The sequence below is a fragment of the Equus przewalskii genome, chromosome 23 (assembly GCF_037783145.1).
Source record: "Equus przewalskii isolate Varuska chromosome 23, EquPr2, whole genome shotgun sequence".
Taxonomy (NCBI): domain Eukaryota; kingdom Metazoa; phylum Chordata; class Mammalia; order Perissodactyla; family Equidae; genus Equus; species Equus przewalskii.
Genome location: NC_091853.1, coordinates 22,547,205 through 22,573,646, shown reverse-complemented (window position 1 = coordinate 22,573,646; position 26,442 = coordinate 22,547,205). Strand labels below are relative to the sequence as shown.

At 35.9% G+C, this 26,442-nt stretch overlaps 1 protein-coding gene across 1 annotated transcript in view; it reads left to right on the top strand.

Annotated features, from left to right (window-relative positions):
- The window catches only part of PPP2R5A (protein phosphatase 2 regulatory subunit B'alpha), a 73,734-nt gene that overhangs the window by 15,273 nt on the left and 32,019 nt on the right, over nt 1–26,442 (top strand). The window contains exon 2 of the mRNA XM_008525311.2: nt 24,741–24,937. Coding sequence (XP_008523533.1) covers nt 24,741–24,937 — 197 coding nt within the window. The remainder of the gene's footprint in view (nt 1–24,740; nt 24,938–26,442) is intronic.

Genomic DNA, 26,442 nt, shown 5'->3' with positions numbered 1-26,442 from the left:
TTGCTATGATACGGTGCTTGTTCTATAATTTGTGGCATGAATCCTATATGAGATCCTACTTTAGATTTCAAATATGTGAGCAGCAGGAATTGGGAATATGATACCTTTTTCCTTTAAGGAAAATTATACCTATAAAACTGTTATTTCTCTTGCAAATTGTGATAACCTGGTACTTCAAACTATTTATTCTTAGGTGTAAAATAGAGGATTAATAATTAACAACTTGAAATAATTTGGTTATCCCTAAGTAGTTTAGTTTATCACGTTGACTTTTATGAAAATGGAGAAAAAGAGGAAGGCTTTATGATAATATATTGAAATGTCAGTGTTCTTCTACTTGGTATTTGAGGTCTTGATGGAAATGAATATAGACTAGAGTTTCTGTTAAGATGGATTTGAGACTGTACCAACAAAACTACATTACAAGAGAAAACTACAGTTATCTTACTCTACTGAACTTATTTTTTTTAATTCAGTGAACTGTTCTTAAAACCAACCCTATATAGCCATTTGATAAAATATTATTATTACCTTTTTCTCATTTTATGTGGTGGTTTTTGGATTTTCATTTACATATTCCACGAACATTTCTATCAATCTGATTTAGTATTATAAATTGATATAGACAGCATAAAAACAAAACAAGGGTATCACAGGCATGTGTTGTGTACACGTTTGTGGTAGAATGAAGTTTATATGATTGTTGATTGGTGGCATTTGACCTTTAAACCACAATTGATCTTTAGAACTTCTACTATCTTTCAATAATGTCATGGGTATTTGATATGAAGTATTTCAGAGACCAGGACTGCATTATTTTTTCAACAGCTTTATTGAGATATAATTCACATATTATACAATTCACCCATTTAAAGTATATAGTTCACTGGCTTTTCATGTATTCAGAGATATGTGCAACCATCACTACAGTCGATTTTTGAACATTTTCATCATCTCAAAAAGAAATGCTGTACTCTTTAACTATTACACTCCCTGCCCCCTCATCTCCTTATCCTATCCTTCCTTTGTCCTAAGCAACCACTAGTCTACTTTCTGTCTCTATAGATTTCCCTATTCTGGACATTTTATATGAGTGGAATCATATATGATCTTTTATAACTGGCTTCTTTTCACTTGGCATAATGTTTTCAAGGTTCTGCTGACTTTACATAAATAGCCAATTATTTCTCCAGCAAAAATGAGTTTATTTAGGATCAGAAAAGTATTGCAATTTGGGGTCTGCAACCATGGCAAGTCATGTGCAAATCCCCAGCAGCAAAGTGAGGAGAAACTGTCATAGAGGGGAAGAGGAAATTGGGAGCACTGTTATAAAGGAAAAGTTCATCGGAGGAGACTGGGAGTTCAAAGTGTAGTGACTTTTCATTGGCTCCGTTGTGGCAGTCTCTCATTGGCTGAGCTTTCCAGTCAGGAAGAGGAAGTCTTTATTCTTTCTGTTGGGCTCTGCTCTGGAGGTAGAGCATGAGAGCTTACCCTTTTGGCCTCCTAACTCCATTTTGATGAGGTTTCTGTTGATTAATTTCCACAGTTTGTCCATGTTGTAGCACGTGTTAGTACTTCAGTTCCTTTTATGGCTGAATAATATTCCATTGTGTGGCCTTGCACCACATTTTATTTGTCTATTCATCAGTTGATGAACATTTGGGTGTCCACCTTTTGGTTACTATGAATGATGTTGCAATAAACATTTGTGTTCAAGTGTTTATATGGACGTATGTTTTCATTTCTCTTGGGTATATACCTAAGAGTGGAATTGTTGGGTCATATGGTAATTCAGTGTTGAATTGCTTGAGGAACTGCTACACTGTTTTCCACCGTGGCCACATCATTTTACATTCCCACCGCCAGCTGGAGGGTTCTCATCTCTTCACATTCTCACCAATACTTGTTATTCTGACTTTTTGATTAGAGCCATCTTAATGGATGTGAAGTGGTATCTTTTTGTGGTTATGATTTGCTTTTCTAATGACTAATGATATCGAGCATCTTCTAATGTGCTTATTGGCCATTTGGTATATCTTTCTTGGAGAAATGGCTCTTCAGATTCTTTGCTCATTTTTTATCATTGAGTTGTAAGAATTCTTTATACATTCTTGATACAAGTCCCTTTCTCTTTTCACTTTCTTAATGGTGTCCTTTGAATTACAGATGTTTTTAGTTTTGATAAAAAGTCCCAGTTATCTTTTTTTCTCACTGCTCAAACTTTTGGTGTTATATCTAAGAATCCTTTTCCAAATCTAGGTCATGAAGATTTACCCTTATGTTTTCTTCTGAGAATTTTATAGTTTAGCCCTCACATGTAGGTCTTTGACCCATTTTGAGTTAATTTTTGTATGGGATGTGATGTAAGAGTTTAGATTCATTCTTTTGCCTGTGGCTATTCATTTGTCCCAGCACCATTTGCTGAAAAGACTATGCTTTCCCCATTAAATAGTCTTGGTACCCTTAATGGAAATCATGGTTTTATTTCTGGATTCTCAGTCCTATTCAATTGATCTGTGTGTCTGTTCTATTTTTAGTACCACACTGTCTTGATTACTGTTGCTGTGTAGTTTTGAAATGGGGAGATAGGAGTCTTCCTACTTTGTTCTTCTTTTTCAAGATTTTTTTGGCTGTTCTGGGTCACTTGCAGTTGCAAAGGTTAGGTTATTGATTTGATATCTTTGTTCTTTCTTATATAGGCATTTATAGCTATAAATTTCCCTCTAAATACTGCTTTAGCTACATCCCATATGTTTTGGTATGTTGTGTCTTCATTTTCATTTGTCTCAAAGTATTTTCTGATTTTCCTTTTGATTTCTGCTTTGATCCATTACTTAGGAATCTGTTGTTTAATATCACATATTTGTGAGTTTCCTCAATTTTTTTCTGTTATTAATTTATAATTTTATTCCCTTGTGGTCAGAGAACATATTTTGTATTATTTCCATGTTTTTAAATTTTGAAGGGTTTGTTTTATGACCTGGCATATGGTCTGTCCTAGAGAATGTTCCACGTGCACTTGAGAATATATTTTCTCCTGTTGTTGGATGGCATTTTCTATAATAAATATAAATTCTTCTATAGAAGTCTGTTAGGTCTAGTTGGTTTATAATATTCAAGTGTTTTATTTGCTTGTCGATCTTCTGCCTAGTTGTTCTGTCCATTATTGAAAGTGAGAAATGATGTCTCCAACTACTATTGTTGAATTGTTTATTTCTGTCTTCATTTTTGTTAGTTTTTGCTTCATATATTTTGGTACTGTGTTAGTGGGTGCACATATCTTTATAATTGTTACATCTTCCTGATGAAATGACCCTTTTATCATTATAGAATGACCCTCTTTATCTCTAATAAAAAATTTTTTTTTGTTTTAAAATCTGTTTATCTGATATTAGTATAGCCACCCCAGCTCACTTGTTGTTGTTTGCATGATATATCACTTTACATCCTTTTGCTTTCAATCTGTTTGTATCTTTGAATCTAAAGTTTATCTTTTGGAGACAGCATATAGTTAGGTCATTTTTTAAAATCCACTCTGATAATCTCTGCCTTTTTATTGAATTGTTTAGTCCATTCATATTTATCATTGTTGATATAGTTGGATTTATGGCTGCCATTTTACTTTTTTTTCTATGTGTCTCATGTCTTTTTTTTTTTTCCACAAGGGAATATTTGCCCTAAGCTAATATCTCTTGCCAATCTTCCTCCTTTTTCCTCCCCCAAAGCCCCAGTACATAGTTGTGTATAGTTGTAAATTCTTCTAGTTCTTGTATGTGAGTTGCCATCACCACATGGCTACTGACAGATGAGCAGTGTGGTCCCGTGCCTGGGAACCGAACCCGGGCTGCCGAAGCAGAGCAATCTGAACTTTAACTGCTAGGCCATCCGAGCTGGCTCTTGGCTCATGTCTTTTTGTTCTGTAGTTTTCTTTTATTGCTTTTTTAGTATTAAGTGAATATTTTCCAGCGCAACATTTAAGTTGTTGAGTGCTTTTTTTCTGCTACATCCTTTTGAGTTTTTTAGTGGTTGCTTTTGGGCTTACCGTATATGTGTTAACTTTTTACAGTCAGCTTCAGATTTATACTAGCTTAGTTCCAATGAGATATAGATGCATTATTTCTGTGTTCCTCTGTTTCCTTTTCCCCCTTTTTGTGGTGTTATTGTTGTACAAATACATTTATTAATGTTACAAACACACCAATACATTCTTATAATTATTGCTTTACTGTCAGTAGTTATTTCTTTAGCTCAGTACAGCTTTGCTCCCACTCACCTCCTTTGTGCTGTTATTGGTAAATATATTACAAATATATTAATTTCTATATGGTAATGTCAACAATACATATATATATTACTTTATATGGTGATTTTTGTTTAAATCAGTTGAGAGAAGAAAGAAAAATATGCCTTTATACTATCTTTTTATCGTTACGTAATTACCTTTACTGGTGCTCTTTGTTTTTTTGTATGGATTTGAGTTACTTTCTGTAGTCACTTGCTTTCAGCCTGAAGGAATTCCTTTAGTGTTTCTTGTAAGGCAGCCTGGTTAGCAATAAATTCTCTCAATTTTTGTTTATCTGGAAATGACTTTATTTTGCCTTTTGAAATTTTGCATTTTTGAAAGATAGTTTTGCTGGATATAGGATTTTTGGTTGACAGTTTTTTTCTTTGAGCAGTTTGGATATGTTATTCTGCTGTTTTCTGGCCTCTATTGTTTCTTCTGAGAAGTCAACTTTTAATCTTATCCCTTGTAAGTGACTAGAAGTTTTTCTCTTGCTGCTTTCAAGATTGTCTCCTTGTTCTTTACTTTCAGCACTTTTACTATGATGCATCTGTTTGTGGATCTCCTTGCATTTTTTCTCGTTAGTATTTGTTGAGCTTCTTGAATGTGTAGGTTAGTGTTATTCAAAAAATTTGGGAAGTTTTCAGTCATTATTTCTGGAAATATTTTTTCTGCTTCATTCTCTCTTCTCCTTTTGGTACTCCCATTGTATGTATTTGGTAAACTTTATGGTGTCCTACAGGTGTCCAAAGCTCTGTTCATTTATCTTCATCTTTTTTTTCTCTCTCTCCTTCAGATTTCATAATCTCTATCGATTTGTCTTCAAAGTTCCCGAATTCTTTCTTCTGCCAGTTCACATCTACTGTTGAGTTCTTCTAGTGAATTTTTCATTTTGTTATCATACTTTTCAATACAGAATTTTCATTTGTTTCTCTCTTTTTTGTTGAAATTCTGTCTTTTTATTGATATCTCCTATTTGATGTGACACTGTCACATCTTTACTTCTTTAGTCATGGTTTTCTTTAGTTTGAATATACTTATAGTGGCTACTTTGAAGTCATTTTCTGTTAAATCCAACATCTGGTTGCTCTCACAGGCAGTTTCTGTTGCCCCTTTTTTTCCCTTAGCGTATGAGTCATATTTTACTCATAATTTTTTTTGTGTGTGTATCTCATAATTTTTTTGTTGTAAACGGGACATTTAGATATTATATTGTAGCAACTCTGGTTACCCCTTGGGGCTTGTTACTGTTATTTGTTTATTTGTTTAATGACTGGATGAAGTTTCCCCCCACCACAGTGTTAGCCTCTGATGTTGCTCCTCAGGGAGGCACAGCTTTGGGTATGCCAGTAGTCACCCTGAGATGATGGTGGTTTTGGCAGAACTCTCTTTGTCTTTTCCTGCCCACACTCCCAACTTTAAATTCCAGTGACTTCCAGCTGATTGCTTAATTGTTTTCAACAATGCCCTGGGGCATAAATTGTCCTACAGACTAATCCCATCAAATTCAAGCTCCTTTGAAGGAATAGTTACTGAGGTCAGTGTGTGATGTTTGTTCTGACACCAGGAGGGCTCCTCCAAGCTGTTTTTTTACCTGGTGTTCTGCAACTAGCTGGCTAGTGCGTATATCCTCATTGAATCTGCTGATTTCCCCATTGTTTCTGAACCACAGCCTGCACTGTTTTTGAAAGCAGTCTTGTTTGAACTTTTCCCTGCTCTGTTGCAAATGAAGTCAGTTCCTTTGGGAGGAGATATAACAGCTGTTTTATGGTTTCTTCCCCCAGGCAACATCTCTGATCCAGGGCTCTGGACCTGGGGGTGGGGACATTGGCATGCTTTTCTCTGAGTAACGCCCCACTTTAGGAGCTGAGCATGCAATGGAGCAGGGGCAGTAGCTTCAGATCTTTTTGGCTTGCCTCTTCCAGTGTGGAACCACTGCCTTACCAGCCAGGACTAAAGTAATTGGGGCCCCAGTATTCTCAGTGGTGCTGCATCAAAGCTAGAACCTCTGTTCCAGGAGTGGAGTTTGGACAGAAAAAGGGAGCCCGTCTTCTTTCTACTGCACTGGCCTGGAAGCTAGCCTCAGTAACAAGTAACTGTGGGCAGGATGAGAAATGCCTACATCTTGTTCCTCACCTGAAGAAAGCTATCTGACCAGGATCTGGAGGAAGAGGGATCCCTGTGTTCTTGGCTGCGTCTCTCTGTCTGGAGTGGAGTTTCTGCCTAGCTGAGCTGGGAGGAAAGAGGGCGGTAGCTGTCTTGGTTCAAATACCACTGACTCTTGTTTTTCTTAGCAAATTTTCATAGGTTTCTTTGGATAGATGTTTCCTCATTTGCTCTTTGCCTTAGGACCATTTCCAGAGGCTTTAAAAAGTTGTTTTAAAAATATTTTTCATCAGTTTTGTTGGGGAGCAGATCTGTGGAGCTTTTTACCCTAGAAATTGATCTTCTTGTGGACTAAAATTTTAGCTTCTTCTGTAGTAATCATTAGTACCTTACTCTTATCTAGGAATTCATAGCTTTTAGATATATAATCATGCTAATAAATTTGAAAACTTAGAAGAATTGGGAAAATCTCTTGAAATAAACAGCTTTCTGAAACTGACACAAGAAGAAACAAAAATTTTAATAAGTCATATCTATTTAATTGAATCCTAATTGAAAACCCTGACAATGACATTACAAGAAATGAAAATTATAGACCAATATGCCTTATGAACATAGACGCAAAAATCTTATACAAAATATTAACAAATTGAATTTAGCAACATATAAATAGATGATACATCATGATCATGTGTGATTTATACCAGAAATCCAAGGCTGCTTTTACATTCAAAAATGATTTGCCACGTAAATAGAATAAAAGAGAATAGTCATATCATCATTTCAACATAAATAGAAAAATAGAAGAATTCTTCTCTCTACAGTTCATTTCTCTCTAGTACTTTTCCATGCAAGTTCTAGCCACCTCAGCAGCCCTGATCTCTCTTCTCTGTTTAGCTCAGTAAGGCTGCTTGCTGTTTTGAGGCTTCTCCCTACGCTACAATCTGAAAAGTGCTAACAGAGAGCTGGTGGAGTTGTGGGGCTCACTGTTTTTCTTCTCTCCAAGATCACAATCTCATATTCCTTGTTTTCCAGCATTTCAAAACAGTTACTTCATGTATTTTGTCCAGTTTTTAGTAGTTTACAGTGGGTGGGCTAGTCTGCTAGAAGCAGAAGTCTTGCCCACATTTTTTGTCATCTTTATCCAGTGGGTATGAAATGATATGTGGCATTTCATACATGAATTTATATATATAGTTTATACATGTTTCCATTTTTCTATTTACTAGTGTGGTGGAATGTGTTTTCATATGTTTTTTGGTCATTTATGTTTCATGTGGCCTTCTATAGATTTATTTGCTTTTTTCTTATTGATTTATAGATGTTCTTTTGTGCATTCTGGATATCAATCAGAGTTGGTTATAAAACTCTAAATGTTTTACAGTTCTATTCACATTTGGTTTTTTAGTTCTCTTGGAATTAAGTTTTCTAAGTGGTGTGAGGGAGAGATCTCATTTCTTTTCATATGAATAGCCAGTGGTCCTAGCATAATATATTGAATTTTAAAAATTCCCTCCTGACTTTTTTTTAAAAAACACCAGCTCTGTTATATATTAACCTTCTGTATAAGTACCATGGTGTGTTTCTACATGCCTTATTTTTCTTCCAATGGTCTTTTTGTCTGTTCCTGTACAAAACCTTGAGTTTTAATTACTATGTATGGTAAGATGACTCTTCTTTTTTTCGTCATCTTAAAAATCATCTTGGCTATTCTTGGCTCTTTATTTTTCCAGATGAATTTTAAGAGCAATTCTTCAAGTTGCAACAAAACACCCTGTGTTGCAATCCGAATTGTATTTTCTGTGTAGATTTACTGGGGAGAACGTTGAGTCTTCTCATCCATAAATATGGTATATATCTGTTATTTATGTCTATCATATATTTAATAGAAAGTTTTATAATTTTCTTTGTAAAAGTTTTGCTTGTCTTTTGTTAGACCTCTCAAATTACTTGCCGCTGAAACCCAGTCACCATATTTTGAAGAAGCTCAGGCCACATGGAAAGGTCACATGTGGGGGTTCTGGCACTAGCCACCGGCCCAGCTAATCCTTCAGCCAAAAGCCAGAATCAACTGCCAGACATATGAGTGATTTAGCCTTCACAGGATTCCAGCCTCTAGCTTTCTAGTTTTCTTGCTGAGGCCTTAGACATTATGGAGCAGTGTCCCTGCTGTGTCCTGCCTGAATCTCTGACCCAAAGAAACTCTGATAGATAATAATTAATTGTTGTTTTAAGCCACTAGATTTGGGATAAATTGTTACTAAGCAATAGAAAATTAATACTCCAAACATCATTCTGATTATGATTTGTCTTCTCCTGTAGGTCTGCCCAAGGAACACATATTAGAATGTTCTAATATAACACATATTATACACAGAATAATTTCTCATCCTAAATTAATAAATTGGCATTTGTTACTGTGTCATGAGCTTCTTTATATTTGTATGTGTTTGGAAAAAGAAACTATGTATCTGAATGTATAAGGCAGAGGAATAGACTCAGACATTGAAAATTCATCATGAACATAGTGCTTCTTGGGAAACTTAAAGATTTCTTGTTTTAGTGGTAGTCTCCATAAATAGGTTTCATAAACTGACACCAAAGAATACAAATGCTGGTTGTAAAACTTTCCTACAGCATTTTCCTAAAGATTCTAATTTGCTTCAAAAAATTCTTACAAAGTTTGCTACCATCAAATGGATCAATGTAATCAGCCAGACTATATACGCAACTACATAGATATTATTTTTCTCAAATAGTTTATTCTGTGAACCTTGAGAGCTCTTCTGACTCTGGATCTTTTCAGGAAGAATCAATCTTAGGAGTCACATAACCTTACTTTTATGACCTAGATTTGGAAGTCACATAGCATCATTTCTGTAATACTAACTCTGTTCCCTAGAAGCAAGTCATTAAGTCCAGTCCACATTCACAGGAGGAAAAATAAACTCCATCTTTTGATGAGAGGAGCATCAAATAATTGTGGACAAATTTTAAAACTACTGTACTTGAGGGGCTTGCCCCGTGGCCGAGTGGTTAAGATCGTGCACTCCACTTCGGCGGCCCAGGATTTGCTGGTTTGGGTCCTGGGCACAGACCAATACACTGCTCATCAGGCCATTCTGTGGCAGCATTCCACATGGAGGAACTAGAATGACTTACAACTAGGGTATACAACTATGTACTGGGGCTTTGGAAAGGAGAAAAAAACAAAAACAAAACAAAACTACTATACTTGATAAGCATGGAATTAGAACAAGGGAAGTTTTGTGAGTATTTAATGGTATTAGGTTAAAATAATCGTCCCTGGTGGTCTAGTGGTTAAGATTTGGGGCTCTCGCTGTCGTGGCCCAGGTTCATTTCCTGGTCAGGGAACCACACCACCCATCTGTCACTTGTCATACTCCGGCAGCTGCATGTTGCTGAAAGCTATGCTGCTGGTATTTGAAATACCAGCAGGGTCACCCATGGTGGACAGGTTTCAGCAGAGCTTCCAGACTAAGACAGACTAGGATGAAGGACCTGGCCACTCACTTCCAAAAAAATTGGCCATGAAACCCCTATAAATAGCAGTGGAGCATTGTCTGATATACCACTGGAAGGTGAGAGGGTGTTGCAAAAAGACCGGGCAGGGTTCCCCTCTGCTGTACACAGGGTCACTAGGAGTCAGAATCAACTCCACAGTACTAACAACTAAATTAGGCTAAAATATCCTGATCTCACAACAGGCGATATAGTCATGTTCAATGGTCCTGGCAGACTTGAAATCCTTTGGCTAGAGTTTTTTCTCATTGGTTAGTGTTTGGATGGGCACTGTCTTTATCTGCTTCTGAAGAGAGTGAAGAGTAATGATGGGAGAGTGCATTCCAACCAGCATTTATGCAAACGGGCCATTCAGGGAACCTTAAGTGTCAGTATGAATGGAACATGAGGTACAGACGGGAGAGTGATGGGAAATGAAGTGGAAAGGTAGTGCCCCTCCGTTTCTCCTCTTCTCCTTTCACCCTCAACTTTCGTCATCTTTTTGTTACATTTTTAATGTTGGTAACATTTTCTATAGCCATAATTAAGTTTTCTGTAATATGCACGTTAATTCTAATAGTTGAAAGTCAGTGAATAAGGTTTATATTGTGTGAGACTGTATAGGCTTCAGAGCCACATAATATAACATTTCCTTTCTTACATAATGTTTTTAGTATTTCCTGGAGTTTCTAATTGTGTCTCTTTTTCTTTTCTTGTACTCTCATTTTTTTCCTCCAGATCTCCATGCAATGAGATATTCTGTTGATTTCTTCTCTAGAGACCACTCTCATGGGACCTTTTTCCTCCTACTCTAAATGGCCCAGTTGCTTCTCTAGGCCTTTACTGCTTTCCTAGGTCAATTCCCCTGTTTGTGGATTCCATTCTTTTCTCTTTTTCCCTTATTGCTACTTCATATTCTCAGGTAATTTTCCTAAGAAACATTGTGAGGGTGCTAAGTTTTCCAAGTATTTGCATGTCTGAAAAAGCCCTTATTGAACTCTTATACTTTATTGATAGCTGGCTGGTTACAGAGTTCCAGATTGGCATAAGAATTCTAATGGCATAGCCCCATTATCTTCTGGCATCACTCTTGCTGATAAGAAATCTGATAGATATCTGCCTCTGGTTTTTTTGTGAGTGACCATTTTTTTTTTAATCTGAAAGTTTTTAGTCTTTTCTCCTGGACATCTGAAATTTCACAGTGATATGCTATATTGTCCCTTTCTTTGGGGTCATTTTTTTTTTCTATTTATTTAGTTTTCTTTCATGTTATAGGCTTTGCTTGAATGTCTGGTAATCCTTTATTTTCTATTAGTATGTATGAGTGAAAAAAAATCACTTCAGAAGTTGGATGGGGTTTATTGACTGTCTGAACTAGTTAAAGACCAGAAAGTATGAATCTTTCTCTGGGACTATTCAGTTTCTTTAGGGAAGAACCTTCCTTTTTTTTTTTTTTGTCTTTTTGCCTAGAGCATGAATGCTTGACTGTCTTTTGGAGTACGCTGGTGGACTGTTCAGCACATACAGATTTATATAATCCCCCTATTTTCAGCTCAAGTCTTAATCCCATCCTTTATTTCACTAGGCATTTCTAATCTGAAGTTCTGTAGGAACCTTATCTGCAATTCCCTCTCTGTTTATTCTCAGATGTGGCTTCCTCTGTTTTGGTTTTGTCACTTAACACTTCTTCATGTACTTTGAGTTTTCCAGAAATTGGTTGAAGTCTCTTGCCTAAGGGCATGTCTCTTTGCTGTTGTGGGTTAATATCTTTTTCTTTTGGTTTACTCTTATTTTTGAGTGAAGGGGAGTAGATTTGCCATTTTTAACTAATTTGCATCGTGAATCTTTAAATGGGTAAGGATTTAGAATATAGCTATTAAAGGAACAGTTGATATTTCAAAGATAGTAGTCTTATACTTGTGCTTGCATTCTAGGTGATTTGAATCCCAGTTTCATTACAGATTTTCTTTGTGATCTTAGGCATGATATGTAGCGTGGGATCTTATAGTACTTTATATATTGTAGAGCAATGGCTTTCAGACTTTTTTGACTGCAAACTGTAGTAAGGAACACATTTTACTTTACAACTCAGTATTCATATACAGTTTTATGAAATACTCACATGCAACTTGCTATATTTTGTATATCTTTTAAAATTCTGGTTGTGACCCACTAAAATGATCTTACTTCTCATCAATGAGTTGCAACCCACACTTTGAAAAACAGTTCTCTAGAGCAATATTTCTTAAAATGTGAGCCAGATACATCTTCAAGTTGGGTACTGAAAACAATATAAGAATTTAGAGATAAGTAGGGAAGACCTGGCAAGGCTTTTGTGAGTTTTAAAAGTTGTGTTAATAATTCTCCAGGGGGCTGGCCCCATGGCCGAGTGGTTAAGTTTGCACTCTCCGCTTTGGTGGCCCAGGGTTTTGCCAGTTCAAATCCTAGGTGAGGACATGGCACTGCTCATCAAGCCATGCTGAGGTGGCGTCCCACATGCCACAACTAGAAGGACCCACAACTAAAAATACACAACTATGTACTGGGGGGCTTTGGGAGAAAAAGGAAAAATAAAAAATCTTTAAAAGTAATAATAATAATAATAATTCTCCAAAGATGAAATGCCTCACTTCCCTAGAGTTGTCTTGATTCTGTCTCTGCTTAAGACCATGCAGGGATTTCTACAGTGGTGAGAGTTTTTTAGTGAGATCAAATATCAGTCATAATAAAATGGAAGACACTTAAGATATACTTAAAAAACTCATCTTCCTGTCAAATTTAAAATAATGATGTATTTTGGAAGGCAAGGCACATCTCTTTTTTGGACAATTCTTTGTGCAATTTTTCTTGTGTCTTTCATAATTTTCATGCAGAACTTTTTATTTTGTGGATTTAGTAATATTTTCTAGAAGAGCACTTTTATTAAATCCTTAGCTCTGATGTTATTGAAGAGATGAAAGTAAATTAGTATTTCAGGTCATTACATAATATTCTGAAGTTGTAATCAAGTTTCCTTGAGACAATATAAAGACTTAAGGCATTTAAAATTGTTGAATATGATACACTATGACAGTAATTAGTGGTCTGAATTGCTCCCAGGTAAATATTTAGGGAGGTCAAAATATACCAATAGGTTTATCTATGGGGCCTAGGTTTTTCTCTTCATTTAAATGGCAATCACTAAGATCTTAAATACTCATCTTTTATTTGCTCCTGATTCATTTACACATTTTAGAAGAAGTTAATATCTGTTTGAATATATAACATGTCATCATTTCAAGACAACCTGGTTTAAACTGCTTTAACAAAAATTTGGGGTCCCTTGTGTGGTAATTAATTTCAAGGTGACTAAACAAATACTGTGTAGTACTTGGAGCATGATGCAAAACAGTTACTCTGTCAGCATCCACCATTCCAGTTGCTGTATGATGTACAGTCGTGTGCTGCATAACGACATTTCGGTCAATGAAAGACTGCGTATACAATGCTGGTCCCATAAGATTAGTACCATATAGGCTAGGTTTGTAGTAGGCTATACCATCTAGGTTTGTGTAAGTGCACTCTATGATGTTCACACAATGATGAAATTGCCAAAGGATGCATTTCTCAGAACATACCCTTGTGGTTAAGTGACGTGCTTGTAATACTATAAGGTGTTCTGAATTTTTCCTGTGAACTTGTGTATTTCCAGAGAGGTTTTTATTTTTAAACCTCTAAGTGAAATTCTAATAGAAAACAGTGGTTATTGTTGCAGGGAGAATCCCAGGGGAAGAAGCTATCACCGTAAGAATCAGAATGAACGTTATTCACATTGAAAATGGCAAATGGATAATCAATATTAGCCCAGTAAAAAAAGCCAAGTAAAAACCATATGTGACATTACTGCCTAAATATAAGACATTGCCAGAATGAAACATCTTTGGTGTATGACAGACTTCGTTTGCAAGCATTCTTGTAATGGGGAAGCTGAAGTATAAGGTGGCCAGTGTATTGTCAGTGCTTTTTACATTTAACTAACAGAATCATTATGCATTCTTTTTCTTACAAATTATTTGTTATTCATAATTATGAAATATAACCTCAATATAGTCTGATCCTTTTTGAGCCTATTGAAGTATATTTTCTACTTTTCCTTTTCTTTTCCTTTTTTTTGAGAAAATTCAGTGTAACTGATGTTTCAGAAAGGTGTCTAAGAGTTGGGACGTATTAAACAGCTACAAGTGCAAAATGCTTCATAATTTTTTCAATGATGAAAACTATGATCATCTTTTCTTACTAAGCTAACCATTATAAAAATTTTTTTGACCTATATAAAACTATTGTGTGTCTTGAACCTAGAAGTAAGCTAACCAATAGTAGATGACAGTAACTTCCTCTCTTCTCTCATTTAATGTTTTACAACCTGGTGTACTCTTCCACTGCTGTTTTACCCTAGTTGCCAAGAACCTCAGCACAAAAAAAGTGCTTAAATATAGCAGTCAGATACCTTGTAATATATATAATGTCCCTGCTTTTAATTAATTCTGATTTTATTTTTAATTGTTTATATTTAATCTTGTAAGCACTCTCAGATTTTTTTTGATTCCAAATTATGTAGAGAATAGGCCATATATATATGGTCAATGGCAATACCTTTTGCATTTGTTTATTCCTGATAGTATTATCGTTATATGTTTTGTATCTTGCCTTCCCACCTCCTTCTAATCTCTTAAAGTCAGGAAATCAAGTCTAACTTTCAGAACTAATCTCGAAGAATTGTTTTGAAAGTTAAATAAATTAGCATATATGAAACACTTAGAATTGTATTTGGTATGAAGGAAGCACTAATGTTAGCAGTATTATATTTTACTATATAGCACAGCAGACTGCTCAGTAGAACATATACTTACAGGAAGGGTTAGGTAGGGAAAGATTTTTCTATTCCCTAATACCTAAAAATAATTGAGGATTGGAAAATTCTGTTTTAACTCAGAGCCAAAGGAGTTGAAATGTTAACTGTTTTCTAGGTATTTCTAGTGTTTGGGAAGATCCAGGTGTGACCTCTCCTACCCAAGCGTTAGGTAATGTTGGGATATAGTTCTGGAGGAGAAAAACTAATTCAAATAAATCTTTAGGCTAACAAATGGGTTACTAAATGGAGAAGCTATGAAAAACATTAACTTCTTTCTGGAGAAGACTCAAGCGTTAGGTGCCCGGAAAAAGAAGCTTCCTTTTTGATATGTAACATGTTCTTGAATCTACTACTTGCCAATCCTAAAAATCGTTTTGTCTCTTCTAATATGTTAGCCATAGGCTATTAGCCTGTGGTGTAAGAGAAAAATGCCTTCCATTTGTATTCAACTTTGAAATATAAGCACTTAACTTCATGATCATTATTTCATTTAATCCATTTAAATCTACCGTTAAGGTAGGTTACTGATAAAAATGGTCATTGTTATGAATTCTTAAGCATAGACATGATGTATTAATTTTCTATTTATGCCACTTTTGCTACCCAGCACCAGTTTTGAACTTTTCCTTGTTTTATAGCTTTTTTCAGTGCATAATTTTTATTCTTCAAATTTAGCGTTTTTTATAGCATCAAATACGTAATTGCCCAGTCCTTATATACTCTATGCTAGATGTAAAAGAAATAAAAAAGAAACCCTGCTCAGTGAATGATACTTGTCTTTGAGGAACCTGAAATCTTTTGGTGGGTGATAAAAGCAACATTCGTTAAATGCAAGCCTGAAGGTAATGCATACTCGACTGCATGATTGAGGTTGTGAGTATTACAGGTGTTCAGAGAAGGGAGGGATCACTGTGTCCTGACCTACGTAAGGGAAATTTTCTGGAGAATGTGAGATTGAAGTTCATTCTTAAAGGGGGAGTAGGATTTTGAAACCTAGAGGAGGAAATCTGGTAAGGTGTTCAGGTAGGGAAGAGTTTGAACACAGCCATGGCCTTTGAAGAACAGGAAAAGAGTGATTCCACATTGAGGAAGTGGTAGAGGGAGAAGGAGAGAATAGGACTGTCTATATAAGGGGACCACATATCAAAATGGGATATTATATGAATTTGTATTGCTTTTAAAACTCTCTGAGAACTGAGTTAGCTTCTAAAAGTGTGGCACCTATTTCCCCAAACCATATTATAATATTAGTTATATAGAGAGATATAATGTATATTATAATAAAGATATAAAGCTATATAATAAGGATATATATATCTTTATAAATAGACGAAGGTATTACTGAGCAATGAGAGAACTATGGGGATTTCCTGTATAGTGTGGGTTGAGAAGGATTCTTACAGCTCAAATAATTACCCCATCTCCACTGTATAATACATACCCAGTCTAATAAGTTTAGCATAATTAGGCAGCTTACAAAAAGCAGTGGTGTGCATCTTCTAGTTTTTCAAACTAAATATCTGTATTAAGCAGACATCTATATATTAATTGAAATTAACTAAATACCACTATTAAGTGAGCATCATTTATTAATACAAATTAAATACATATTACCATTTTAACTTGAAAGGAGAAAACCCCTAGACGATTTAAGAGAAAACCCATTCAAGATACAACTAACCTCTCAGAGAACAAGCAGATTCTGCTTAGAATGACTAATGATCATTTTGGGATGAACAAGGATAGTGAATATATGACTGCTAAGGTTATATGCAGTATGTGTGCCAGATGGTACTTCATTCTAACCCCTAATAGAATGAGATTTAATTCTAGGGTAAAGATAACTGTTTAATGTATTACTTAGTATTAAAAATATGGGCAAATTTAATGGTCTTCTTTTTTAAGGATACATAAAAATGTTCTTATTTCAGAACAGATTCATTAAAGGTGATCCTGAATCAAAAACTTTATCTGGGGCCAGCCCAGTGGTGCAGTGGTTAAGTTCACTTGTTCCACTTTGGTGGCCTGGGGTTCGTCGGTTTGGATCCTGGGTGCGGATATGGCACTGCATGGCAAGCCATGCTGTGGCAGGTGTCCCACGTATAAAGTAGAGGAAGATGGGCACAGATGTTAGCTCACGGCAAGTCTTCCTCAAAAAAAAAAAAACTTTATCAAAGTGATCATCAAAAATGTTATGTACTCTGTTAATATTATGTAGTCTCTGATGTCAGTCTTAGGATTGTAGACCTCAGCCTTCATGTAGCACAGAGCCATTACTGATTCTGGAAAAGAGAGTATTATATAACTTCTTTGTAAATGTGGAGCTACTATAGGAGAAGTTTCTACTGGCAGAGCCACAAATGGGCTGCAGCAAATTCAAAATTTTTTTAGAATCTTCATATTTTTGTTTTAAGAGTCATATCATTCTTGGGAGTGGGCGGAGCAAAATGGCGGGGTGAGCTGACCTGAGTCTCCCCTCCAAACTAAACAAAGGATTGGAAAAAACCTGAATTTCAGCTAATAAACCTAATGCCAGGACGTCAGAGACCTGCGGTACCAAAAAGACAGAGGGCGGAGACCCTGCAGCAGGCCTCAGAGGAGCTGGAACAGGGTGGGAGAGAACTTCGCTCCCTCCCCTAGAGACTGGGATCACTGCTGCGGGTGTGGGAAGGAGTGGGGGAGGGGCCATGCGACCAGGGGATCATCCAGGAATCCCGCTGCCAGTGCAGTGGGAACCCGCTGACGGGGGAAAGCTTCCGTGCGCGGGGACCCCATAAACCCAGGGCCCTGGGAGACCAGAGAACAGAACTGATCTGAATCCAGATTGGCGTGTGAGAAAAACAGCCCCTCCCCCCGGCAAACCGGCTGGGTGCCACCATCTTGCCCAAAGATGGAGAGCTCAGGATGCGTGGCTCTTGACCCACATATAGTGGCAACGGGCTGTAACTGCAACCGAGTTCTACCATCGTGAAAAAATCGCTCCTCTACCATCCAGCAATTTATAAAAGCTCCAGACTAGAAGGAAAACAGTAAAAACACAGAATTAACTCCTGAGGACTTGGAAATAGGTAAACTAAGTGAAAATGAGTTCAGAGTAGAGTAGCTGTAATAAAAAAACTCAATGAGATAGAGAGAAAGATAGAGAAACAAGCCAATGAGTTCTGGAGTTACTTCACTAAAGAGATTGAAATTATAAAGAAGAATCAAACAGAATTACTAGAGATGAAAAACACAATGGAGCAGATAAAACAGAATACGGATTCCCTGAATGCCCGTGTAGACACCATAGAGGAGCACATTAGCATAATCGAAGATAGACAGGCTGAATGGCTCCAGACAGAGGAAGAAAGAGAACTAAGAATTAAAAAAACTGAGGAAAATCTCTGAGAGATAGCGGATTCAATGAGGAGAAAGAATTTAAGGATCATAGGAATTCCCGAGAACGTGGAAAAGAAAAATGGAGCAGAAAGTGTGCTTAATGAAATTATAGAAGAGAACTTCCCAAATCTAGGGATTGAGGGAGAAATGTGTGTAGAGGAAGCTTTCAGATCTCCTAGATTTGTCAGTGTAAAAAGACCTACTGCAAGGCATATAGTAGTACAAATGGCAAACATGGAAGACAGAAAGAATACTCAGGGCAACAAGACAGAAGAAAATAACCTGCAAAGGAACGCCTATCAGACTTTCAGTGGATTTCTCTGCAGAAACCTTACAAGCTAGGAGAGAATGGAGTGACATATTCAAAACTTTAAAAGATAAAAAGCTTCAGCCAAGAATACTCTATCCAGCAAGAATATCCTTCAGATATGAGGGAGAAATTAAATATTTTCCAGACAAACAAAAGTTAAGGGAATTTGTAACCAAAAGTCCTCCACTACAAGAAATCCTCAAGAAGGCTCTCATACCTGAAAAAAGAAAAAAGGGAGAAAGGGGTCACAAACCACAGAGTAGGGAGACAGATAGATAGAACCAGAATAGGATAGCAAATATTCAACTATGGCATTAGGATAAAGGTAAGGAAACTAGCAAAGCAAAGACCATCTTATCACTCTAATTACAAACTCATAACACAAGTTGGAATAAGAAATGAAAATAATAATTTAGGAGGGGAAGAGCAAAGGGACTAAATCAGTCTAGGCCAAGTAAGTAAGAGACCACCAGAGAATAGACTATATTATACACGAGATTCTAAATACAAACTTCAGGGTAGCCACTAAACTAAAAAGCAGAACAGAGCCACAAAACATAAATAAGCAAAAGTCTAAGAAACCCAGCATAAGAAATTGCAGTATTAAATGGGTAGGCTAAAGCACACAGGAAAAGAAACGCAGGAAATCCAGATAATGAGCAACAGATTGACAGCATTAAGTCCACATGCATCAGTAATCACTCTCAATGTAAACGGATTGAACTCTCCAATAAAAAGACACAGAGTGGCAAAATGGATTAAAGAACAAGATCCAACAATTTGTTGCCTCCAGGAAACACACCTCAGCCCCAAGAACAAACACAGGCTCAGAGTGAAGGGGTGGAGGACAATACTTCAAGCTAATAGCAAGCAGAAAAAAGCAGGTGTTGCAATTCTTATATCAGACAAAGCAGATTTCAAAATAAGACAGGTAAAGAGAGACACAGAAGGACAATATATAATGATCAAAGGGACACTTCATCAAGAAGAAATAACGCTTATAAATATCTATGCACCCAACATAGGAGCACTAAGGTTCATGAAGCAACTATTAACAGACCTAAAGGAAGATGTTAAAAACAACTCAATAATAGTAGGGGACGTCAATGCCCCACTCACATCAATGGACAGATCATACAGACAGAGAATCAACAAGGAAATAGTAGAGCTAAATGAAAAACTAAAACAATTGGACTTAATAGACATATATAGATCACTTCATCCTAAAACAGCAGAATACACGTTCTTCTCAAGTGCACATGGAACATTCTCAAGGATAGACCATATGTTGGGAAACAAGGCAAGCCTCTACAAATTTAAAAAAATTGAAATAATAACAAGCATCTTCTCTGATCATAATGCTGTAATGCTAGAAATTAATTACAAGAAAAAAGCTGAGAAAGGCACAAAGATGTGGAGACTAAACAACACACTACTGAACAAGAGATGGATCATTGAAGAAATTAAAGAAGAAATAAAAGAATACCTGGAAACAAATGAAAATTATAACATGCCATACCAACTCATATGGGATACAGCAAAAGCTGTATTAAGAGGAAAATTCATCGCAATACAGGCACATCTTAACAAACAAGAAAAATCCCAAATAAGCAATCTTAAACTACACCTAACTGAACTAGAGAAAGAAGAACAAATAAAGCCCAAAGTCAGCAGAAGGAGAGAAATAATAAAAATCAGAGCACAAATAAATACTATTGAAAAAGGTGGTAGAAAGGATCAATGAAAGAAAGATCTGGTTCTTTGAGAAGATAAATAAAATTGACAAACCTGTAGCCAGACTTACAAAGAAAAAAAGGGAGAAAGCTCAAATAAACAAAATCAGAAATGAAAGAGGAGGAATAACAACAGACTCTGCAGAAATACAATGGATTATAAGGGAATACTACGAAAACTATATGCCAACGGAATGGATAAGCTAGAGGAAATGGATAAATTCTTGGACTCCTACAATCTCCCAAAGCTCACTCAAGAAGAAGCAGACAATTTGAACAGACCAATCACAAGGAAAGAGATTGAAACAGCAATCAAAAACATCCCAAAGAATACAACCCCAGGACCAGATGGCTTTCCTGGGGAATTCTACCAAACTTTCAGAGAGGATTTACTACCTATCCTTTTCAAGCTGTTCCAAAAAATTAGGGAGGATGGAACACTTCCTAACACATTCTATGAGGCCAACATCACGCTGATACCAAAGCCTGACAAGAACACCACAGAAAAAGAGAACTACAGGCCAATATCACTGATGAACATAGATGCAAAAATTCTAAACAAAATTTTGGCAACCAGAATTCAGCAATTCATCAAAAGGATCATACATCATGATCAGGTGGGATTCATACCAGGGACACAGGGATGGTTCAACATCCGCAAATCAGTCAACGTGATACACCACATCAACAAACTGAGGAATAAAAACCACATGATCATCTCAATAGATGCAGAGAAAGCATTTGACAAGATCCAACAGCCATTTATGATAAAAACTCTGAACAAAATGGGCATAGAAGGAAACTACCTCAGCATAATAAAGGCCATATATGACAAACCCACAGCCGCCAACATACTCAATGGGCAAAAACTGAGTGCCAGCCCCCTGCAAACAGGAATGAGACAAGGATGCCCTCTATCACCACTCTTATTTAACATAGTACTGGAGGTCCTGGCGAGAGCAGTCAGGCAAGAAAAAGGAATAAACAGAATCCAAACAGGGAGGGAAAAAGTGAAACTCTCGCTGTTTGCAGACGACATGATCTTATATATAGAAAACGCCAAAGAATCCACTGGAAAACTGTTAGAAGTAATCAACAACTACAGCAAAGTTGCAGGGTATAAAATCAATTTACATAAATCAGTAGCATTTCTATATTCTAATAACGAACTAACAGAAAAAGAACTCAAGAACACAATACCATTCACAATCGCAACAAAAAGAATAAAATACCTCAGGGTAAATTTAACTAAGGAAGTGAAGGACCTATATAATGAAAATTACAAGGCCTTTCTGAGAGAACTGGACAACGACATAAGGAGATGGAAAGTTATTCCATGTACATGGATTGGAAGAATAAACATAGTTAAAATGTCCACTCTACCTAAAGCAATCTACAGATTCAATGCTATCCCAATCAGAATCCCAATGACATTCTTTACAGAATTAGAACAAAGAATCCTAAAATTCATATGGGGCAACAAAAGACCCCGAATTGCTAAAGCAGTCCTGAGAAAAAAGAACACAGCTGGAGGCATCACAATCCCTGACTTCAAAACATACTACAAAGCTACAGTAATCAAAACAGCATGGTACTGGTATAAAAACAGGTGCACAGATCAATGGAACAGAATTGAAAGCCCAGAAATAAAACCACACATCTATGGACAGCTTATCTTTGACAAAGGAACTGAGGGCATACAATGGAGAAAAGAAAGTCTTTTCAACAAATGGTGCTGGGAAAACTGGAAAGCCATATGTAAAAGAATGAAAATTGACCATTCTTTTTCACAATTCACCAAAATAAACTCAAAATGGATCAAAGATCTAAAGGTGAGACCTGAAACCATAAGGCTTCTAGAAGAAAACGTAGGCAGTACACTCTTTGACATCAGTATTAAAAGGATCTTTTCAGACACCATGTCTTCTCAGAGAAGGAAAAAATAGAAAGAGTAAACAAATGCAACTTCATCACACTAAAGAGCTTCTTCAAGGCAAATGAAAACAGGATTGAAACAAAAAAACAACCCACTAACTAGGAAAAAATATTTGCAAGTCATAGATCTGACAAAGGCTTAATATCCATAGTATATAAAGAAGTCTCGCAACTCAACAACAAAAAATCAAACAACCCGATCAAAAAATGGGCTGGAGACATGAACAGACATTTCTCCAAAGAAGATATACTGATGGTCAATAGGCACATGAAAAGATGCTCATCATCGCTGATCATCAGGGAAATGCAAATCAAAACTACACTAAGATATCACCTTACACCTATTAGAATGACAAAAATAGCTAAAACTAATAGTAACAAATTTTGGAGAGGTTGTGGAGAAAAAGGAACCCTCATACACTGCTGGTGGGAATGCAAACTGGTGCAGCCACTATGGAAAACAGTATGGAGATTCCTCAAAAAATTAAAAAGAGAACTACCATACAATCCAGCCATTCCACTACTGGGTATCTATCCAAAGAGCTTGAAGTCAGCAATTCCAAAAGTCCTGTGCACCCCAATGTTCATTGCAGCATTATTTACAATAGCCAAGACGTGGAAGCAACCTAAGTGCCCATCAACAGATGAATGGATAAAGAAGATGTGGTATATATATAATGGAATACTACTCAGCTGTAAAACAGAACAAAATCATTCCATTTGCAATAACATGGTTGGACCTTGAGGGGATTATGTTAAGTGAAATGAGCCAGTTAGAGAAGGATAATCTGTGTATGACTCCACTCATATGAGGAATTTAAAAATGTGGACAAAGAGAACAGATTAGTGGCTACCAGCGCACAAAGGGTGAAGTGGCGCACCTACAACACAAATGACAAACATTAATGTACAGCTGAAATTTCACAAGATTGTAACCTATCATTAACTCAATTTAAAAAAAAAAGTCATATCATTCTTCATAATAGATGCACATTTGTTTTATTGTAAAAATTTTGTTTTAGAATATTGAGTAAAATTGACCAATCAAAAGATGTGCTTTGTTTTTTTTCTGACCGTACCTTATCTAAGTCAGTGTTTTAAGGACAGCAGCCTGCATATAGTAGCAAAATAATTTCGTTAGCTTTCTGCCCCAGAGAATTTAAAAAGTATAGGCTTCCTTTTTTTTAGGTTATCATCTTTATGAAGATTTCTGCCTGCATCTTTACATAAAGTTGATACTGGTTTTGAGTGGAAGAATACTTTTGTGTATTAAGAGCTAAATATTAGTATGAAATATGACTTTAAAATATTTAATCTCGGTAGTTCAAGAAACTTAAATACCACAACTAGAAGGACCTACAGCTAGAATATACAACTATGTACTGGGAGAGTTGAGGGAGAAAAAGCAAGGGAAAAAAAAGATTGGCAACAGTTGTTAGCTCAGGTGCCAATCTTTAAAAAAAAAAAAAAGAAACAAATAATTGAGCTAACTGAAGGTCCTTGTTTATAGATGTGAAAATTCAGAATTGAATTTTTGTTTTTTTGAATATTGGAAACAAAAGGGTTTAATAGTTTGTTAGAATAAAATCAGCATAATGCACCCATATTCTTTTAATAAGTAGAAGATAGAACAATAAACATTTGTTGAATGCCTGTTATGTGCCAGGCTCTGTGCTAGATACAAGAGTGGGTGGGGGGAGAGGGAGAAAGAGAGAGAAGGATAAAGATAACACTTGTTTCCTGCCTTTAGGGCCATCATAGTCTAGGAGTGTTATACATGTAAAATATAATTACCATATAGCACAATAAATACTACAGTATGCACCTAAGATATATTTGGGTAAAAGTGGATTAACCAACCAATTTAGCTTCAGTGCCATAGAGAAAACTTCTGAGCGGGGAATATGCTTATGCTGAAACTTAATACATAGGGAGAATTCCCAAGCTAGGAAATGTGGGAAGAGGGCATTCTAAGCAGAGGAAACAGTGTAAAATCTTCAGGAAGGTGCAGGGAGTGTGGTCTAACCAAAATGAAGGTGCATGCTAGAAAGTGTTGAACGATGACTCTTGACCCTAGGGAGCTGCATTTTGTATACAATCCTGAGGCGTTTGAACTTCATTCTCTAGTTTTTGGAGGATCACTGAAAAGTATTGTGTGTCAGCAGATTGATTCTCATTTTAGCAGTTTTAGTTTTTGAGGTAGTTTAGAGGATACATTAGGAGTTGTAGTGATTATGGGACCGGACAAGAAGAGCGGTTAGAATATCATTGCTGTCATCTAGATGGTGGATGATGGGCGTCATCAAAATGGCAGTGGGAATGACAAGAAAAGGATAGATGCCAGATATGTTTAAGAAACAGAATCAGTAACATTTAATGATTGATTCTGGGTAGTAAGAGAAGAGAAAGAGTCCAGGATAAATCTCAGATTCTAGCTTGAATGATGGGATTAGATGGGTAAATTTCTCACTAGATTTTTGAGAGAAGTTTTATGGATGTGGCTAACTTCTACAAAATTAATAAGCATATAAACATAACTTCTGAGTAGGTTATTTCTAAGTGTGTGTTTATTTTTATTTCTAGATGCCGCTTCAAATGAACAACAAGAGCTTTTCTGTCAGAAGTTGCAGCAGTGTTGTGTACTGTTTGATTTCATGGACTCTGTTTCAGACTTGAAGAGCAAAGAAATTAAAAGAGCAACACTGAATGAACTGGTTGAGTATGTTTCAACTAATCGTGGTGTAATTGTTGAATCAGCGTATTCTGATATAGTAAAAATGGTAAGCCTCTAGACTTATGTTCCTCAGATTTGTATAAATTGAAGTAAGATCTGAGGTATAATTATGAATTAATGAGACTGATTTTTGATAAAAGTACAGTAATTAATGTACTCAAAAGAATGTTTTTTAAAGTAGTCCATTTGAAAGGTTAACCATCCCTTCTGATGATGCTGTCATTGCTTATAATAATTTGGGAATTCAATAGCCACAATGGCTGGTGCAGATCTGGAGTTTAGGAGAAAGATGTAGGCTCGAGATTATATAGGTGAGTATATAATTAATGTCATGGGGCTGGATAGTCACCGAGAGAGACTGTCTAAAGGAGGAAGAGAAGACCAGTGAAAAACTATGGAGCTGTCCATATTTCAGTGGTGGATAAGGGAGTCAGGCCAAAAAAAACTTCTGAATAAGGATTTTAAAGGGCTAAAAGTCTAAAAAAGGACATTTTTATATTTGCAGATTCTGTAGCACTTGAATTTTATTCTAAACTCAGGACCTTTAAGAAGTTATATAAATAAATGTCTGAAATATCTGATGTGAAAAATAAATTACTGCTAACTTTATTTAAGTAAGGTTGTTTAGAATACCGGTTATTAATAATTCAACCTTATTCTCCATCAAACAGTGGAAATTTGTTTAGGAGTTGTGATTTTTGTTATTTGGTGCATATTAACAAAATAGAAAAAATTCAGTTGGAATAATTAAGAGTCACTTAGTGTGTAATTTAAGCTTAAATGTTACCAGGGTATAGAAGGTTAAAGCAGTATAACCTGTAGTTACCTTCATTTCCTTTCCCTTGCCTAATATATGTTCTGAGAGAAGAGCAAAATGTGTAGGAAAGTTAAATTTGTCCCTAATATACTAGTTGCGTTTTCTTTCATCACATTGTATTAGACCTGTTAAAAGAACTTAGGAAATTTTGGTTGTTTTTTTCGAGAAATGAAAATAAAAGGCGTAAAAAGTTTTAAAGATTAGCTATGGAGAGAACATTAATCAAAATGAATTCCAAAATGAAATCAAAAATCAAAATGAAATTCCAAAACTCCCATAGACAATAAAAAGTAAGTTTGAGAATATAAATATTGAATATTAATAGACTTCTTATTTTGTTTTTTGTGTTGTGTTTATTATTAAAAAAGTTTCAAGGGGAAACAGCAGTGTTTTCACTTACTGATTTCAAATGGTTTGTGTTCAGGAATTTTGAAAATCCTGGGAAAATAACCTTATTTTTATCTCCATAAAGTTGTTGATTTAGATATTGAAAGTAGTCCAGTATTTGAGTCAAATTATTCTGTAATTGCTGTATACTAATAAATTCTGGGATTTAATTTCTTTTCCCAAGTAAAAAGTTACATGTGTTTTGTCTTTTTTCTTTTTTAATTTCTGAGTACATAACTCTTTCTAGATAAGAGTGAAACCAGCTCACCCACTTAGTCCCTTAAAGGTTTTCTGTATATTTGTTATATACAGTTAATTTTATTGATGGCTGCAAGGTTAAGTTTTTC